The following is a 20,070-nucleotide window of genomic DNA, read 5'->3' on the forward strand; positions in this document are numbered from 1 at the left end:
TCTTTTTGCAGACTTTTCCACAGCTCTTTCTCACATCTGAAATCAAGGTTACACAGCTCTGCTGTATAAGTTAGGCTTGTGGTGCATTAGCAGACCAATGCAGAGTGTAATAATGTTGGGAAGGGGAGAGGTTACAGCTCACCCCTTCTGTTGCCTCCTGAGGACTGTTATCTTTTTGATCGTCGGAGGCATTGCTGTTCATGTTAGGGTTTTGTATAAGGATGAGGGTCCACTTACAGCTCTACCTTGTGAGCTGCCATTACAGCTGGGTTAAGTATCTTCAGTCACAGTGCTTATACCTTCAGTCCAGCCTGTCTCCTGCAGCCATGGTTCATTAGGATATAATGCTGCTTTTTCGTTAACGCTTTATTTACCTAACAGGTTATTCTTATTAATGAACACTTTTCACCTGCATGAACATTTATCAAATCAAGACACCAAAAGGATACTGAAGTAGTGAGGATCTCTGTCTGCCTAAAGTGACTTTTGCATGTATTTATTATATAAAAACTTTAAAAGTAGTGTTTGATTGATGTTAAATACTCTTCAGAGATAGCAGCATTTGTGTCTGGTGTTGTAATGCACACATAAAATGCATTTGTCCTATCTTACTGCGAACGTCAGTAACTTGTGTAAACAACAGAGGTTTGTTACAAAGTTGAGATGAACTGCTCTGTTATCCAGAGAGCAAGCTGTTCTGAGTTATTAAATTTGTGTAACGAACTTTAATCTTATATTTTTCTTAGCTAATGTTCCAAACAAAATGCCACCCTTCATCAGGGATCTTTTGTCAGTGTTCGTTGTCTGTTTGCTTGTTTTCTGTTGAGTCCATCTCTTCTGTCTAGCAAGCAAAGAAATTTATTTTTAGCATAAATAAGCAGTCATTGGATCTGTGAAAGCATACAGCGTGTGCAGTACAACAGCAATCAAAACCATCAGGTTCTCTTGGCACAGTCGATCTCATTGTAGAGAACTGTTAACAAGCCTGTAAAACTGCCTCTGACAGTTTACTGACTTATCTAAGCCGTAGTCATGACTCTGGCATGGAGAAACTTGAACTAGGACTCAGGGCTTCCTATATGAAGGCTACTATGTATCACCCATATGAGCTATATGGGGTGTATGTGTTATATATATACGCACGTGTATGTACACAAACACATACATGAAAATAAAGGTTATTCTCATCAGTATTTTTCTTAGTTGAATTAAGTGGCCTGCAGGTAAACAGCTCTGTAGGTCTTACGAAATGCCCTGGGGCAGACCTTACTCTTTAGTATTAGAAAGTATTAGTAAAGATGGTTCCCTCGCTAGTTCCTAAATTACTTGGGCCTGGTTTGGTACATAAACAGAGAGGGTCTTTTGGCCTTAAAAAAAAAAAAAAGAAAAACTGCCTGGTGTTTCTCTCAGCACCTTCTTAAAGAGACAGTACATATTCTAACAATGCATGCTGATGAAAAGTAGTTTAGTTACAAACGAGGAAACAATAAACCTTGTAACATTCTATCAGTGTCACCAAACTAATCACTTCAGGCCTCTGCCATGGACAACACGCATTTTGAATGATCCACATGGCTAAACTTCCTCTGGGAGGGAGGGATTTCCTTTTTTTCCCCTCTAGGAAGTGATCATTTCTGTGTTCAGGTTACAATCACTAGTAACAAATTTTCTAGCTAGAGCTGAAGTCCTCACAAAGCACCATAAATTACAGGTAGACAGTCTTGCTTTCAGCCTCCATCTTTCAGTTAAAAAGAACTACTGCAAAGGATTGAGGCTGCCCACATTCTCCACCAGTCAGTTACTGCTGCTAAGTTAATTTCTTGAATGTGTTTCTTTCTTGTAGCATCACACTTTGTACAGCTAAATGCAAAGTGTGAAGTAATTACTTAGTGGCTAACATTCACAGATAGTAGTGAAGCTTTAGTTAGCAATTGTGCTAGGAATAAATATGCTCACCACCCTTATACAACATCCAAAAAGTCTTTGCTTTGAGTCAAGCAGGCCTCAATCAGGAGGAGAAGGGTCTGCTTCAACAGCTCCTTGGGTCAGGTCCTCAAGCTTACCAGGTTGTCCTCTTCTATCTTCAGCAAGACTAGAAATCTGAAAAACAGATGACCCATCTGACTGCTGGTGACTCATCCACCTTCTTATTTTTTCTTTTAGATTCTTATACCTTCCTTTTTTGATGGATCTTCTTTTTTTATCCCACATCTTCGAGCTATTAATTGATTTCCATTTCAGCAGTCCAACCTCCTTTTAATCTTTCTCACAGCTTTTTCCCACAACTTCAATTTTGTTTAGAATTCTGAGTCGAAATAATGTAGCTGTGCTGGGTTTGAGTTCAGCGTTGGAACCTTGGGATGGAGGCAGCTGAACCACTGAGGGTACGTTATGGAAGCATTTAGACAAGGAAGGGGTTACAGGCTTGTAAACAAACAAGTTCATTGTTTTTGGAAGTTGCAAGTAACCAAAAATTAATAGTAAATGTATTTCTAGTACCGGTAGCATGTCATGATTCCTTTTGCAGTCTAGTTATAAACTGTCTTAGTGAATATATGCTTTTAGGGTTTTTTCTTACACTTGCTTATCTCTCCCAAAGTTCATGAACTCCTACATCTCTTATGAAAACTTCTACTTGAATTTCCAGAGTTCTTTCCCAAAAGCTTTTAGAGAAATTCACAGAATCACAGAATGATTGAGGTTGGAAGGGACCTCTGGAGATCATCTAGTCCAACCTCCCTGCTTAAGCAGGGTCTTCTAGAGCACATTGCCCAGGATTGCGTCCAGGTGGGTTTTGAATATCTCCAGCGAAGGAGACTCCACCACCTCTCTGCGCAACCTGTTCCAGTACTCTGTCACCCTCACAGGCAAGAAGTTTCTCCTCAGGTTCAGACGGACCTTCCTGTGTTTCAGTTTCTGCCCATTGCCTCGTGTCCTGTCACTGGGCACCACGGAGAAGAGTCTGGCCCCATTCTCTCGACACCCTCCCTTCAGATACTTGGACACATTGAGGAGATCGCCTCTCAGTCTTCCACTGGACTCTCTCCAGTAGTGCCGTGTCTCTCTTGCTCTGGGGAGCCCAGAATTGGACACAGGACTCCAGGGGAGGCCTCCCCAGGGCTGAGGAGAGGGGGAGAGGGCAAGGATCACCTCCCTCCACCTGCCGCCAACACTCTGCCTAATGCACCCCGGGATCCCATTGGCCTTCTTGGCCCCAAGGGCACATTGCTGGCTCATGGTCAACTTGTTGTCCATCGGGACTCCCAGGCCCTTCTCTGCAGAGCTGCTTTCCAGCAGGTCAACCCCCAGCCTATACTGGTGCGTGGGGTTATTCCTCCCTAGGTGCAGGACCCTGCGCTTGCCTTTGTTGAACTTCATGAGGTTCCTCTCTGCCCAGCTCTCTAGCCAGTCCAGGTCCCTCTGAATGGCAGCACAGCCTAGGGTAATAGGAAAGGTCGTTGTATGGATATATAACTGAAAAAAGTTTGGAAATAGCATGGGACCATAGCAAGGACTAAAAGTTTAGCCTTCAGAAAGGCAGGAAGTCATGGTGGGGCTCCACATTCATGCTGATTATAAGTGACCTGGGAAAGGGCTCAAATACAAGCTGAGTTTGATGATACAAGGTTATTCCGCACAGTAAAGAGCAGGGCTCCTGAAGAATTTCAGAACTCCCTAGTACCAGATGGCTGGCCCATAAAATTGCAGCTGAGGCTTAACTACAGCAATGGATGGGAAGGACTCTGTCATTAGATAAAAAAAATGATGGGCTCTGTGCAGACTGGCAAACTTGAGAAATGAGGTCTTAGGATTATCTTGGGGTTATAATACTATTATGAGTATGCTGGCACAGTAGGAAAAAAATTGCAAATGATAGGAAATGCTAGAAAAAGGCTAGAGAACAAACTGGCAAACACTGTTCCACTGGGGAAACCTGTTTTGTAAGCATACATGAAATACAGTTGTGCTCTTCTCGTTCCCACCCACCAAATATGGAAACCAAAACTCACTGAGAGGTATAGCAGAGTGAAAGGGTGACTCGGAAGGATAAGAAGGATATGGAACAGTTAAGTTACATGATTTAGGTGGGAAATGATAAAGATATGGCCTATAAAATAAGTGACCTTGAGAAGGTAAATAGGGGCAATGATCATTTTCATGGATTCAAAAGCAACAGAATATACTCTCTGGGACCTGGGATCAGTTATGAATTACTTAATTCCAAAGTAGTGGTCTCTAACTGATAGCCCCTGAGCTGTGAAGTGTCTGAAATAGGATAAGTGTAGTGATACCTCTTCCTCCCATCTCCTCCGCTCTTTCCCAGGCATCTGCTGTTGCTGCTGTCAAACAATGTCAGGAAGGGAAAATGTTTGTTTTGATCCAGTACAGCTGTTCTAGTATGCTGGACTGAGCCTGCCTATGCATGATTATTTCACATCTGATTCTTTCAAGAGCAAGCGTGATGCTGGTTCTTTCTGATAGTGGCTTTTTTGATGTTCAGACATGAAACTGAGAAGATAACATAATGTCAATCTCCTGAAATGCTTGTCAGGTGAAGCTGTCCTCTCATCTCTTTCCTGACTTGTCGTCTTAAATTCTTTCTTGCGGTTAGAAGAGAAGATAAAGCAGGTAGTAGCAGCAATCTTTTAATTGGCAGAAAGAGGGAATAATTTCTCTTGTCTCCACTTTTCTTGTAGGAATGTCTGTCTTAGTTTTTCTATCTGATATCTTTAGGAGCTGCTGGAAAAGTAACCTCAGTGTTATGAATTTGGAAATTCCATTTATGTTGGAAAAGACGCACTGTCTTTTCAGTATTTCAAAGACGTTCTTTTTCTCAGAGCATGCTACCAGCTACCTGTGTAACCATTAATGTGTTGTCATCGGATGCCAGTTTAAACTTGAGTAAACTATGCTTCTGCAGTCAGTTTTCTTCCTTCTTTTTTAAATATGGGTAAAGAATATGCAATATCTGAAGACTTAGTGGACTTAGGGACTTTATTTTACAGATGTTGGCTGATGTTGGTGCACGTGCTTCTCAGACTGGGGAGTGTTTGGTGGCTGCTTACTCTAAGCTGGAGGTTTTGCCCCAAAAGGGAAAACGTACTGTTCTTTGCTTTGTCTGTCAAATGTCTTGAGCGGTGCTGGGCAGGTCCTAAAGGCTATCTGTCGTCTTTGACAGATGCTTCATTTTGTGTATGTGTGTATGATTTTTGGTTGGTTGATTTTGTTTTTTTTACCAACTGATCCTGCTGTCTTCCTGAGCTCTGGACTCTGCTATCAAGGAATGTTCATGACTTTTATAAACTTTATATGATGAGAAAAATTCAGAGAACTAAATACTGTTAAAATAGTGACAGAAAAGGGAATAGAACTACTTCTAAATCTCTGCTCCTGGGCTGTATCTCCTCTCCCTGAATGAACCTGATATTATACCTTACTTGGTCTGGCAGCTGAATGTTTACTGAGCTGCTCAGAATTAATTGTACAAGTTAGCTCAGAGGAGAGGAGGGTTACCATAGTAACTAGCTGTATTCCTTGAACTGCTTTAGTTCTATCAGGTTTTTACTTTCCAGGAAGGAATTTTTATACCATGATTCAGCAGTGTGATGCAAAATCATCATTTTCAAAGAAATGGATTTGAGAAAATTAAAAAAAAAATCAGCTCTAATTATATATAATGCATAGTGTGTGTTTACAAGCTGAGGCTGTTGCTTTCAGAGGCAGCTATTTAGAAGAGCAGGGAAGAGCTGAGGAACTGAAGGTTAATTTTGAAGCAGTGTTTCCCTACTGTCTAGAAAAGCTGCACTAGAAAATGAGTGGAAGAAACAGAGGAACCTGGAGTTGTAGTGTCTGCTTCTGACAGAAAAGATGCTGCCAGCCAAAGCTTTGGATGCAAAGTACTGCTGGTAAAGGTCAGGAGTACCCTCCTAGCTGCTTTGAGCTCTGTCTTGCTAGGAACCAGAACTGCATGCACTGTTAAGGAAATTCAGTTGGAAACAAGAGCAATGCTTCAGTGTGAAGACAGGTCTCAGGTGCCTATCGGCAAAATGTGCCTATATGCCGTCTTTGGCATGTATACCCTAGTTGTTTACTTGTGGTGCTATACACTTGAACATGGTCTGAAAGAATTTATGAATCATGCTTCTGATGAATTAGCCTCTCTGAATCAATATTAAGGTTCTGATTGTTGGGTCTTAGAGCAGTCTTTGAGGACCTGCTTGATACCAAACATCATGGAGCCATATTTTCCCCTCTGCCAGAAAATGATGAGGCTCTGTGACAGTTATTAAGCACCAGGTTCCACTGTGCATTTCATTTCCCTGCTTTGCAGGAGGGTGGCAGAATATAGCTGATTAAGATAATCATGAGTGGAACCTTGGAAAAAAGTCACTTTTCTGGACTAGAAACTCTCAATTCAAGGAAGTATTTTCCTCTGTTCCTGTTGGAAAGTATGCTGATGCTCTAGGAAGGTTGCCACTGTACCTCCTCTTTGCTCCCTACTGTGCTCAGTAGTTAGATAAGACTGTCAAGCTCATCTTGATCAACCAGGCTTAACAAAGTGGATCCTTTCTTTTGATCATGTATACTAATGTAGTAGTTTAGTTGCACGTTCACAAGTATACTTGTAAAAAGCTTTTGTCCTAGCAGCACGTACAGGGGCATTTCTTCCCCCATCCCTCTATACGTATACATTAAAAGGAGTGGACTTACTCTTCCCTTCCATTTTGCTTAGATAACTCAATTCTTTGGTTTGCAGCAGCAGTGTTTATTTTGGGAGCGTTTTTTTTATTTGAAGCTATGTTATTGTTTTGGGATCCTGATTTGAATTTTTCACAGCTCCCTCTGTTACTCTGCTTATTCTGTCTGTTATTCAGGCCCAGGACAAACATGTCTGCCCTTATTTTTCTTCTGTGTAGTATGACTTCAACCCGTATGGTCTTAAACAGTGTTGCTCCAATAGCACATTCTGAGAGCTGTTGTCACTGCTCTCTAATGGAGAGATGACAGCAGGTATGCTGCATTTGCAAAGCAGATCTGCTAGCTGTACTTACGAGCAATACCATACTACCAAATCTATAGACGCCACCAGAAACTAAGTTGAGATTTGCTCAGAGAAAGGGTAGCTGATACGAAGTCTGTCATTCACAAGTGAAACTGCTTACGATTAAAAGCTTCTGTACTGTTAGGCATCCCTGAAGATCTCTTGGCCATAACAGTGACTGGAGGAGTCTGTTGCATCAATTAGCTTCAGTGCAAGGAGTGGTAGCCTACTTAACTGAAGTAGGCTGAAATAGCTTACTGAAATAGCAATGTTTTCCTGCCTCTCAATGGTTGACTGTCTCAGTATCCACAGTCTCTTCAGAAGAGAGATTTGATGCCTATAAAACCTCAGAGCTATTATTGGAGTTAAGAGGCTTAAAAGTGCCTAGGGATCTTCTCTCTTCAGTCTGCTGCCAGTCTCCAGGGTGTGTGCTTTAGAAGTCCTTACTGCAGCATCAATTTAGAAAGACCTAGCCAAGAGAGGAAAAAATGCTTAAAGGTGGACTCTTGCTTCTGGCTTTTTCAGGATAATCTGCCACACAACCCAGCACAGCCTATTCACACAGATTGTGGTCCTAATAACCTCAAGTATTTTACGGAGCTAAAAGAATAATAGTTTCCTTGGCATATTTTTTTAAACAAATCCCTTAATCTTGTGCACAGCCATTTGGGATATCCTTAACTGGTCTTCTATGTCCATTACCTGCTAAGGAGTGTGTCCTGATATCCTCTGGGCCGCTTGCTGTACTCTGGCCTCCTGACTATATTTCTCCAGAAGCGTGGACAGGGATGTTATTCGTTAAAAATATCAAGTACTCAAAGAGGCCCTTTCTTTGTGTGTGATTCAAGAGACACAGTAGGATATCTTCTACCAGATGTTACAAATGCTCCTTTTGGTGAAGCAAGAATGTCATTCTGTATTGCTTGTCATCAATGATCTTGTCATCAAAAAGGTCCAAGAATTATTGCCACAGTGACTTTTGCAGAAGCTCCTAAATAGTGACAAAGGATGTAGAAGAGGTGCCTTGTCTGCCTTGATTTCTACTGGTGAGATTTGCCCTTGGACCTTTTTGATACCTGCACCTAGGAGCATAATGTCTAGGAGTGAAGCATTATCCACAGTTGAGGAAGATCAAATTGGAATCAGCTGAAGCCCGTTGGGTGTGGGTGCTGAGGGAGTTAGCTGATGTCACTGAAAGGCCGTTCTCTAGCATGTTCCAAGATTGTGGCAACTAGAAAAGGTTCTTGAGGCCTGAAAAAAAAAATACAACCAACCAAACAAACAAAAAAAAATCTCTGGCATTGATTGCATACATTTTTCAAAAGGGCAAAGAGAAGGATCTGGGGGATTCCAGCCTAGTTGCTTGCTTCTAGCCCTGGGAAGGCTGCAGGAACAACTGTTTCTCCTGGAGCATGGGAAGGACAAGGGTATTGGGAAAGACTGGCAGGGATTTGCTAAGGGCAGCTCGTGTCTGATCAGTCAGGTTGCCCTCTGAAAGGATGGGCTCTGTGGATGAGAGGAGAGCAGTGCATGGTGTTCTCTTTGACTTCTTTGTAAAGGTCTTTGACACATTTTCTCATAGTCTTGTTTGCACCCAAGTGGCGGTGAGATATGGATTTGATCAATGAACTAAAAGGTGGGATGGAAAACTGGCCAAACTACTGGGCTCCAGGGGTTGTCATCAGCAGTATGAGGTCCAGTTGGCAGCTGGTTACTAGGGACATGCCTCAGCAGTTGGTGCTGGGGCCAGCCTGTTTAACAACTTTCTTAATAAACTGCATGAGGGGATGGAGCATACCTTGGGCAAGTCTGGGGATGATGCCATATTGAAAAGACTGATATACTGGGGTGGAGGGTTACTCTTCAGAGGGACCTCAACAGGCAGGGACTAAGAAGAAACTACTGAAGTTCAGCATAAGCAAATGCCAAGTCCTACCAGTGACTGGAAGGAGCCTGCTAGCAGTGCAGGCTGTGGCTGACTATCGGATAGAGAGCTGTTCTCATTAAAGGCCCTTGGGAGTCGTGATGGGCAGCAAACCGAACTGGAGTCATCTGGGGGGCCTTGCAGCCTCAATCTGGACTGTCTTAGCAAAGGTGTTTTGTCAGTGCCTCTGAGCCTGATGCACCTGGCATCCTATGTCCTGTTTGGAGCTCCCCAGGATAGGACTAGACATTAACTGAACACTGCAAGAAGGGGGGCTGGAGAACAGCACGTATTAGGACAGGTGGCAAGAAATGCCTTGGTTCACCCTGAGGAAGAGACGACAAAGGGGAGCTCTTCTGGATGTCATCCCCCGCCTCATGGAAGGGCGAATAAGTTGCAGAACAGGTCAGTCCCAGAAGATCAGTGGAGCCCTTTTTAACTCAGAAGGTTGTTCTACCTCTGGAATAGGAACCCAGCAAAGCAATGGTATCTACACTCTTGCAATCTTCCCAAATCAACTATACAAGACCTGCAGCAACCTGATCTAGTGGGCTCTGCTTTGAGCAGGTAGTTGGATTGTGTGGCCTCCAGAGGTCCCTCCAACTGAAGTTATTCGGTACTGTTTACTGAAGATCCTGTGGGTTCTGCAAATCATACTTGATGCTGAACCTGCCTTCCCTTCTTAGCAGTGATTGTGATTGTCCCTGCAGTTAGATTCTGTTGTGGAATAACCCCATTTGGAGGGGGAAAAACTTAAACTTGGTCTGTGCATTCATAAAATGCTCTGCTTGTTGAAGGGGCCCTGTAACTATCCAGGGAATTTAAGATGAGCAGAGGTCATGACTTCACTGGCTGCCATCTTCCTCTCCCCTAACCTTATCAAGCAGAAATAGGAGCCTGTATACTTTTAACAGGTCCCTTTTAAAGTAAGATCCTACTTTGACATTACTGTATTGGATCTTCAGGTCCTGGAATCAGTCTTGATTTGTTTTGGCATGAGTGTCTTTACAGTAGCTATTTCCTCATAATAAAGAATAGAAGTAGGAGACATAGACCTAAGATTTTTATGCATCTGTACTTATCTATACTCATATATCTATATTCTCCTTTGGCGTTCTTGGGTCAAGTAACAGGAACCTTTCAGAAAAAGGCACTTTGTTATTTTTATTTTTATTTTTTCCTTATAAAATCAGCAGCACTGGCCAGACTAGCATCTTCTGGAACCTGGTCTTTAATTTTCAATGGGAGTAGTAGTCTAGCTTCCAACCAGATGTCTTAGGCATTGTAGCCTGTAGCCAACCTATTCAATTTTTGAGGTACTGCTTTTGAGCCCCTGACTTTTTCCTCTCTCATGAGATACTGTTTCAGCTTAAAATACAGTGGTTCCTTGATGAAGAGACAGGATCCCCTAGCATACTAGGTTCTACAGCAGCCAAGGTTTGTCTTTTGCAGGAGTGGGGTTTATCTAATTTGCAGTCCTCTGAAACGGGACTCTTTTCAGAGGTGCACAATGAAATGATGAGAACCAGCTATCATAGACTGCAGTGAGGAGAATTCTGATTGTAGATGGTGTGTGTAAAAAGAAACAACAACAAAAAAAAAGCAAAAAACCCCAAACTTCACTGTGGGAGTGAGGCAACACAGGAACAGGTTGCCCTGAGAGGTGGTAGGACCTCTGTCCTTGGAGATTTTCAGAATTTCATCGAGCAAAACCGTGAGCAACTTGATTGGCCTTTGGGGTCACCCCTACTTTGAGCAAGAGATTGAAGTAAAGGCTAGAGAATTCCCTAACAACTTGAACTTTTCTGTGATTAGGAAATCGTGAACCATATGTAGGTTCTCCCTGTCATGAGTCATTGAAGCCTTCCTTTGTACTTCTAGGTTGTACATCAGGACACGCTTTGTGATCTTAAATGTCAAACTAAGTAGCTGAGAAGCTTAGGAATTTGATGAATTTTCCCTCAGGTATAGACATATCTGTAAGAAGACACTAAGCCTCTCTTCCCTTCTTCCACACCCTCAAGAGCAGTCTTATATGTCATCTTGGTTTAGAGAGCCAGCTTGGAAAAACACAATTTTTAAAGCCCGTGCGCTCATGATTATGGATTCCTGGGGCTCGGGGTTGTTGTATATGTTTGTCTGCCTTCTTATGTCTGGTGACTGTTGGGGTTTTTTTTTTATTGCAGAAAATATTGCCACACAGATCTTGACTGATAAACAAGGACTCAGACGTGCCACCATGAATACATGAGAACTGCAATGTGTTTAGCTTTTTTAAAAAAAAAAAAAAAAAACCCTATAATAACTATTTCTTTTAGTTATGAAGTACTTTCTTTTAGTTTCTTTTAGTTCTGTCGTTTAGACGAATAACAAACGTTACTTTCATAGCTGTGACTTCAGATTGTCTGAGATACTACTTATTAGGTATGGGGAAGAGGAGAAGCATTTGGACTTGCAAAGCACCTAGGTCTGGAGGGAAGTTGTGACTGTGTGGTTTAAAATGGTCTAATCAAACTTAAAATGATCCAGAATTTTCTTCTTTATTTTCAGAACTTTTGTGAATAAAAGTGTTCTCTGTATGTGACAGCAGATATTGTTTAAAGTAGTACCTGGCAGGTGACCTCTCATCTCTGAAATGTACCATTAAATCCCTTTTCCCTCAGTGAATTGAGATGGATTTTTTTGTTTAGGGTAGGCTCATGGAAGAGATGTTATGTTCAAGAAGTGTATCGTTATCTTCTGTTTCTGCTAGGAGAAAAAGGATACTTACTCTTTTGAAAGTAAGCCTTAATTGTAATACATAGCTTTCGTGTTTGCTCTGTACTGATTTAGTCATGTGTGTTCAGGATCCCCAGTAAAAGCCAACACTGCTGGCTTATGTTCAGCTTGCTGTCTACCAAGGTTCCATCAAAAGAAATGACTTTTCTGCAGTAACTGCCTCAAGCTTAGTTCCCTGTGGGTGTCCACCTCAAAGTTTGTGTAAAATGTGTGTTATAAAAACTATCAAAATGGTTTAGACTGGGACACAACTCATTCTTGACTCTTTTTGTTTTCCAAGGTGGAAAAAGTATGCACAGGCGATCATATGGATGGGCTCCTCTATCCTGCTAAAAGAGTACCACCATTAGTGAAGAGCGATGGAGAGCAAGAAAAAGCATCTCAAAATGTTACTTCTTCAAAAGTGGACCCTTTGTTAAAATCAAGCATGGAAACCACATCTGCTTCACTTAGTAGTGACTTCAAGCAGAAAGTTACCAACATCTTGCTGAAGTATTCCAGTGGTCTTTGGGCTAATGCACTTCCCAAGTTGTATCAAGACGCTTACCATCTGAAATTTCCAGAGGATGTTCTAAATAATCTAGAGTTGCTCTCAGATGTGTGCACAGTGGACCACATATCTGACAACCCCAAAAAGGCCATCCTCTATGCTAAACCCCAAAGACACATTGATGAGAATCTGAACGTTGCTGAGAAAGTCCAGATGCATGATGATGTGAAGACCACAGCTGAACAGTACGAAGAATCCAAAGAGCAGTGTGCAGAAAGCATGACTGTTCCTCCTCTAGTCATTCCAGCAGAAGGATCCCTATCTGTCTTGGTAGTAGAACTGAACAACACTAATGAGGTCATAATTAGGCAAGTTCTTACTTCAGAATCACTTTTTTAGCTCTACTTATAAATCTGCATACTCTTATTGTAGAGCTCTGCCATAAGACAACAGGTGAACAGGGAGCTGCAAGTCTGTATTATTTGCTGATGTTGTTAATGAAACTTAAGGATTCTTTTGTCTGTGTGTTTGAGTAGAAGTTTGAGACTGCTGAGCTGATCAGTTTTATCATTATCTTGTCTGAGAACCAAAGCAGACTCCAACTGTTGGAAGGCAGTGTTAAATAACCGTCATGTAACTCATGGTAGTTTTCGGATACTGCCTTGGTGCAGTATACATCAGTGGCTTTTTTTCCTCCTCTTCTGAAACTGACTTACTACCTAAGCGTGACTTGAATGTGTTCAGATTACACTGTGGTTTTCACTTTCAGCATAGATGAGTTTCCATCCAATAGCGAGCTGCTAGTGCTTCTTAGTGTTGGTCATTGTTAACCTGTCCAGGTTTAGGGAACTGTAAAAAGTGAATTGTCGTTGCTGTGTTATGTGTATGTTATGGTGCTCTGTCAGGAAACATCATAAGCTTAGTATACTTCACTGTTAGTATAAACTTAGAAATCCCACCAGTTCTTTAAAACCTATGACTTTCTGAAGAGTATTTTATTCTAAATTATTGCAAACTGACCTAAATCTTAAATAGCTTTATCTCACCCAAAAAGATGAATTGAGCTGCTATCTGGTAATATACTATATCATCAATCTTTTTTTTCCCTATCCATTTCTGCACTTTCAGCTTACATTAATTCAATTCATTCATTCTCAAAGGTCCTGATTAGATTCTAAGTAAGTATGTGTGCAGTTTACTTCAATCTTCTAACTATTAAACACAATCCTTATACCTTACTACTGGTTAGCAATATTCAACACTAACCTTAAGGTTGAAATTTAGATACTCTTTTTTTGTCTAGCCAACAGCAGTATATTGGAACACTTAACACAGAGCTTCAAGTTTCAGTCTATCGATTTAGTTCTCTGAGCTCGTGGGGTTGTAATTGCTATTAATTCGTAGAGAAAATCCATACTTGGGGATTAGTAAAGAAATTATCATCTGAGAATGTTGTCATCTTTGTTTCAGATCCTAGCACCATTTTATACTGTGCTCTTCCTCAGGCAAGGTGTTTTATGTCATATATTTTAGTGGCCACAGGTGTAACATGCTTATAAACTTCTTTTGTGTATGGTCTTACTGCAAAACATAATTTAAGGCAAGAGCCTTTAACCATCCTTAACATCTCTACTTTCTGAGTGGACAAGTCAATCATTTTAATGAAGGCAAGACTGCCAGAATTTGTGAGTGAGCTTAAGTTTAAAACAAAACAAAAGACAAAAAAAGTGGGGGAAGAGCTACATGGAAAAAAGAGCTGTGTTTTTGGGTATTGCTGTGAAAGCTGTATTTGAGTTTAGGCTGAGATAGGAAGGACAATGATGAAAGATGAATTAGTACCAGCAAAAATTGTCAATTTAAAGACAACTAATCTGTACATAGAGATCCTGAAACAGTTGGATATAATGCTTATTGCATTTTTTGTGTTGAGAAAAGCAGGAACAAACTATCCATCTCTACTTCCAGCTTGCTACGCAGGTGAGATAGTAGACGAAACGTTTTCCTTCTCACTGTATACCTTTTAACTCTGACGGCATTCATAACTTGCTGTGTATGTGGGGAAACATATGTTAGCTTTCCCATCTGTTGTTTTAAGGAGGTTTTCAGAATTATTTGAGGAGAATTGTTCTCGCTGAAGGTTCGTTTTCTTACCGCTGGCTCCAATACAACGTTAACCATCCAAAACGAACTGTATCTTTGGCAGTATTGTCCCATGTGGATGGGTTCAGAGCACGCTCTGTGTTTGGCTTGGTTCGTGTTCACCTGATCATTGAGTTTTGCCTTTAATATTAGGAATACAAGATCATTTCCACTAGTTCAGAATAATTCTCTCTCTTTAGTTCGATGGCAGTGACATGACCCAAGAAGAGTAAGAAGATCACTTTCCTCCAGCTACTAGCCAAGTTCCTCTTGAGACAGCCCAGGATACTGTTGGCTTTCTTTGCTGGCGAGGCACACTGCTGGCTTTTGTTCAGCTTGCTGTCTACCAAGACTCCTGAAGCCTTTTCTGCAGAGCTATTCCCCAGCTGCTCCATCCCCACCTCTGTTGTTGCCAGGGTTTCTTCCTTCTCAGGTGCAGGACATGACGCTTATCCTTGTTAGGTATCATGAGCAATGGGTGACAGGAACCTCCAGCCTGTGCAGATAGGCCTGCCCTCAGGTGTATCAGCTCCACTCCCACCCCCACACTCCAGTTTGGTGTCATGGGCAAACTTTGAGTGAGCCCTCCAATGCCACCTCTGGGTCACTGATAAGGAAGTTAAAACAGGACAGGTCCCACAATAAACCTGTATGGTATTCCACTTGTCACCAGCTTCCAGGTAGAGTATGTCCCATTAATCACTGTGCTCTGAAGTGATCAGGTAACTAGTTTTTTTACTTATCTAGTTGTCCACACATCAGGACTATAATATCTGAACTTGGATATAAAAATACTGTGGGAGATAGTCTCAGAAGAGTGGCAAAGTTGAGGTAAATGGTATCCCCTGCTCTCCCCTCTTATGGAAGTGTACTCATCTTAACACAGAAGGCAATCAGGTTGGTCAGGCACGATTTACCCTTGGCAGATCATAGTGATTTACTGGCTCTTTCCCATCACCACCTTCGTATGCACAGCAGTGTGTTCAAAGAGAACTCTTGATTTTTCCCAGGGACTACAGTGAGGCTGATCTGCCTGTAGTTCCCCAGAGTGATCTTCTGGGCTTTCCTAAAGATGGGAGAAACACTTGGTGTTCTCTTGTGATTGGAATCTTCCCCCAATGTTTGTGACCTTTCAAAGATAATAGCAGCCTTGCGAGGACATCAGCCAGCTCTCGTAGCACTCTTTTGTGCATCCTGTCTGATCCCATGGACTTGTATGGTTCAAATTTTGTCACTTAACCCCTGACTTGATCCTCAGCTGCTGCTGGTATGACTGAGTATCCATGTATCGACCTGTCTGCAAAGTGTTGAGTTGCTTTTGTGGCTTATGCAACAAATACCTCCTGTGAAACATTTGTGATTGTTTTCCTTCAAATATCCTTCAGAGTTTTCCGCCTATATAGTTTTGTTTTTCTTATACAAAGTCAGTTCATGTTGCTCAGATGATATGTGTAGTGTAGGTCATCTCAGGCTGAAAGGTAAAGAAGTTAGTTGGGCTGACCTGTGACAGGTGTGAAACAGAGCAGATGAGTTAGGATGTGTGACTTTTTTTTCCCCTTACTGGTGATCAGTATGCTTCAGATATAACTGATTTTGTGTTCCAAAATGGGCTTTCTTAGTAATAAATGGTGAACTGTCAGATGTGAAATGGAAGTGAAATTGCAAAGGATGTTTCCAGTACATTTCGTCTTTTCTAAGATGAAACAGTGTTTTTTCCCAGAACTAAAGACAGCAATTCTAAATGATTTCAGCATCCTTCCAAGTATTTTCTGTAATTTTTAGATTTTTTTTCCTAGCAGCAGCAAGATTAGTGTGGGTGACTTTTTGCTTGACAGTTTTTAACCAACCATGGAAAAGAAACCTCAGTTCTTAGATTTTACCACTGTCCTGAAAAGGTGATGTCATCTCACCCAACACATCTTCCCCAGTCTGGCCACAGACTACAGCAGGCAGAGATCATGACTTCAGTCACCATCGTAACGAAAAGATACAGTAAGCACTTAAAAAGAATTTTCAGCTCTCTAATTTCAAAGCACCATGTACTGGTGGCTGTGTCTTCTTCCCTAGTTTACAGGCAGGCAAGTGGAAGATCACATACCTTTCTGTAGGTGAAACAGGTCTGTGGCACAGAAGAGCTAGTATCTGACTCCTAGTCCCGCTTACAGAATGCGGCCTTCCTGTTACCTCCCGTATTGGCCCAGTGAGGGGGGAGAGTTCAGCTTGGTTAGTAAATAGTGTTTTTATCTTACTCAAGAATGAGGTGGATAGGGGGTCTCTGATAATAGTAACTGTACTGTGGCTCTGTATAATTGCTTTCAGTGTCTATTTGATAAGAGTATCTGTAGGAAACAATGTAGCATGCTGCATCCATGTGAATTGGAACTGCCTGCCATATGACATTCTAATGAGTTGAGACTGCTTTGTTAAAAGTTTCCTCTAAAGTGACAGTTCCCAAATTTTGTCTATGGTTCTCAGATAATACTAAGTAATAAATTTTGTGAACTTCTTGTCTTGTGTTGGTGTACGGTGTTGATTAGTGGCTTCTTCGCCCCACATACTGGGGTGAGTGCATAGAGAGATCTGTCTACGTCATGGGCAAAGTCACTCATCTTTGAGGTCAAACCGGTCTTAAAGGAAATGTTTTTTTTGGCCGTGGAAAGACAATGCTTATGTGGACATGTAGGAAGGAAACAATACGTGGGTTCACTTTTCTTGTGCATGTTTTAGCAGTCACTTTCACTTCCTCTATTTAAGGACTTATAGAAGCTACCAGTTGATGTTCATTTTGGCATCATTGGTAAAATAAAGGTTCCTCTTTGTGTCTTGTTTGAAGAACATCTCTTTACTTTCCTGATGCATGACTGTGTTGCTTGGCTGAAGCCTTTGTATTGGAGTACTAATTAAGACAAAATGGAAAGGTTTTGAGCTATTTCCAATTTGTAACTTTGGACAGTTCTTTAAGAATTCTGTTGTAGGCAGAATGAAAGTGAGATGATTGAAATGTTCATAGATATTTTGTGTGTACCTACAGTAGGGCCAAGGCAGAGATGATATGCTAGGTGCTACAATGGAATTCTCATAAGAAATAATTGTCATTTTTCTTTTTATCCTCCACTACTCTCAGGTTTCCCAGCTAGAGGTCTGGTACTTTTTTCCCACTTCTATGCCTTTGAATAGACGAAATTACAGTTTTTTTCACTATGGGAGTGTAGCTACTCTGTTCCTTTCAGAATGAAGCAACAAAATTGACATATGAATTAGTTCCAATTGAGAATAAGAATGATGCTGAATGTGTAGCAAATGACTTGCAAAGTCTGACCACCTGCATGTAGATTAACACACACTTTCGAAAAATTATTTTTCAGATTCTTTTAACAAAAAGAAACTTGGAAAGCAACCTCAATCACCTTTGATCAGCCAAAAAGCTTTTTAATGCAATTTTTACCTATTCCCAGAAAGTAGTGAGGCAAGAAGTTCTGAAAAATTCAAGATACTTCCACTTTCTGTTAAGTATCTTTAAGAAACAAATGTTAAGAAATAAACTTTTGAGTAGCACATACCCATCTACCTGTCCCCACTCCAAGTTCCTTATGACGTATGTGAGTGTTTGCATAGAAGCGGAAGGGCTGTTAGTCTTGAAAACATTATATAAATGAGTGAGGTGGTAATAGAAAACCCTCATTTTCATAAAGATGGTCTAGGAAGTGAACAGATGCAACTTAATCATTTTAACAAAGTTAGCACAGTATGTCATAGTACACTAACTGCACTAATTCTGAATATATATCCAATCTTCATAATAAACTTATCTTTTTATAGCATGATATAGCAGTGTGGTAGAAGTAACAGTATTTATCCTTTTACAAACAATTTTAATCTAGTTAAAACAATAGTTGCTAACACAACTTTGGAAATAAGTTTTTCTTATGTCTCTTCTAATTTAACTTGTTCCTGAAATGTTTAGAATGTCCTATTTGGATCTTTCACTAAGTTTACATGCCCTAAATTGAGGATTTATGTGACAAATTGCTTTGGTATGAGCAAGGTCAGCAGTCTGATATCAGAATCATTTTGAAGGCCAAGAAGAGAGTAACGGCAGAAGGTTTTGCAGCTGATCTCTAAAGCTATTTTAAATGCCTTGTGCTTTTTTCAACCTTAGTGAAAACCTGATTGATTAAGCTGGTGTTCCTAATGGCAGAGAAGCTTCAGAGATGACATGCTTGTTCTGTTTTGTACCTGGTCCCAGATGCTACTCTGCTCTTCTGGTCAAGTTCCTCTCCATTATTGTAATAAGTAACAGCTTTTACTAGAAAGCTAATTGAGCATGTTAGACTTTGTGTTACTGGACCATATTTAGCTCTGGGCAGGACTAGTTTTTGTATGAACTACTACTTTTCTGTAGTGCTCTTAATCAAAAAAAAGGTTTCAACACCAATGTGCTTAGAAACCATGTGTTTATAATTTATTCACATTTTGAATATTCATATAAGTGTTCATATGAGTGTTCTTATGTTTTTATTAAGCGTTTTGTAATCACATCCTGACTCTGATGTTTTATTTTTTCTGAAATACTGTAGGTACGTGGGTAAAGATTATTCTTCTGCCCAGGAACGAATGGAAGATGAGATGAAAGAATACTATAGTCAGAATCCCACAGTGTCCCTAGTTCAGTCTGTAAGTGTTGGGCAACTTGTTGCTGTACATGTTGAGGAAGATGCCTGGTTGCGTGCTCAGATAACTTCTGTGGAAGACAACAGAATAAAGGCAAGCAGCTGTTTATTCTGGCACTTGATAAACTTGAAACAGTTCTGTTTTTTAGATAAGCAGTCAGTTCTTAAACCTGCTGCAGTAGCAGTCTCTCCTTCCCTGTCTGGAAATATTTCTGTTTTCAGTTGCATGAGAAACTAAGAATTCTTTTGGAGCTGCATGATTGTCTAAATTAAATGGTCTTTCATTTTTTTGGGTTCTCCCTCCAGCCCCATAAATACTTTGTTTTAGGGGGGTTGTTTTTGTTTATATGGAGCTGGGCACTTCAGCACTTCTGTACTGGTAAATGTACCTTTGATAATCTTATGAAGAATAGGTGTAATAGTGCTGTGTGGAATGCGTCATGGGAAGGGAAAGTGAAGAGGGAAATTCATATGCAAACAGGCTAAAGACCTATGACCTAATTCTAGCATGAAGTCTTGCACCAAAGTATCTATCACATTCATTAAACAGCAAGACAGTGGAAAGGATATAGTAGTGTTTAAACTTCTTTGTTCACCTAAATAGACTGACTGGGTATTTTAGGAGTTATCAGCATGCTTGTTAGCTAAACACTTTTAATTGAGATTTAACTCCTCTGTTAAACCTTTCCTGAGCCAAACAGACTCTCTTGTTCATCTGCTACAAAACTAGAACATATAATTGAATTCTAAAAACAACTTCAACTTCTCAGTTATTCCTTATTTAATCAAACTTTTTATTTTGCATTCCCTAGCTGGGTGACTTTTCACCAAGATTTGCTTTACCTACTTCTAACGTTGATGCATTTTATAAATGTTTAAATAGCACATATGTTAGAATTAATTATTCTGAAAGTTAGCGTGATACTCTTCAGCTGAAATTTGAAGGGTAAGGGAAAGGGTCAAAACTCAATTTTGTAAAACGTTGTTGGTTTCGGAGAAACGGAAAGGGTAGTGATAGCAAATATGC

At 40.7% G+C, this 20,070-nt stretch overlaps 1 protein-coding gene across 13 annotated transcripts in view; it reads left to right on the forward strand.

The window, feature by feature from the left end:
- Positions 1-20,070, forward strand: part of LOC104145878 (tudor domain-containing protein 7) — a 52,607-nt gene that overhangs the window by 19,874 nt on the left and 12,663 nt on the right. For all 13 annotated transcript variants that reach the window (XM_009677657.2, XM_009677656.2, XM_068927968.1 and 10 more), the window contains 2 exons: positions 12,025-12,602; positions 18,951-19,137. In XM_009677657.2, coding sequence (XP_009675952.1) covers positions 12,025-12,602; positions 18,951-19,137 — 765 coding nt within the window. The remainder of the gene's footprint in view (positions 1-12,024; positions 12,603-18,950; positions 19,138-20,070) is intronic.

This window comes from Struthio camelus, chromosome Z (genome assembly GCF_040807025.1).
Source record: "Struthio camelus isolate bStrCam1 chromosome Z, bStrCam1.hap1, whole genome shotgun sequence".
NCBI lineage: Eukaryota > Metazoa > Chordata > Aves > Struthioniformes > Struthionidae > Struthio > Struthio camelus.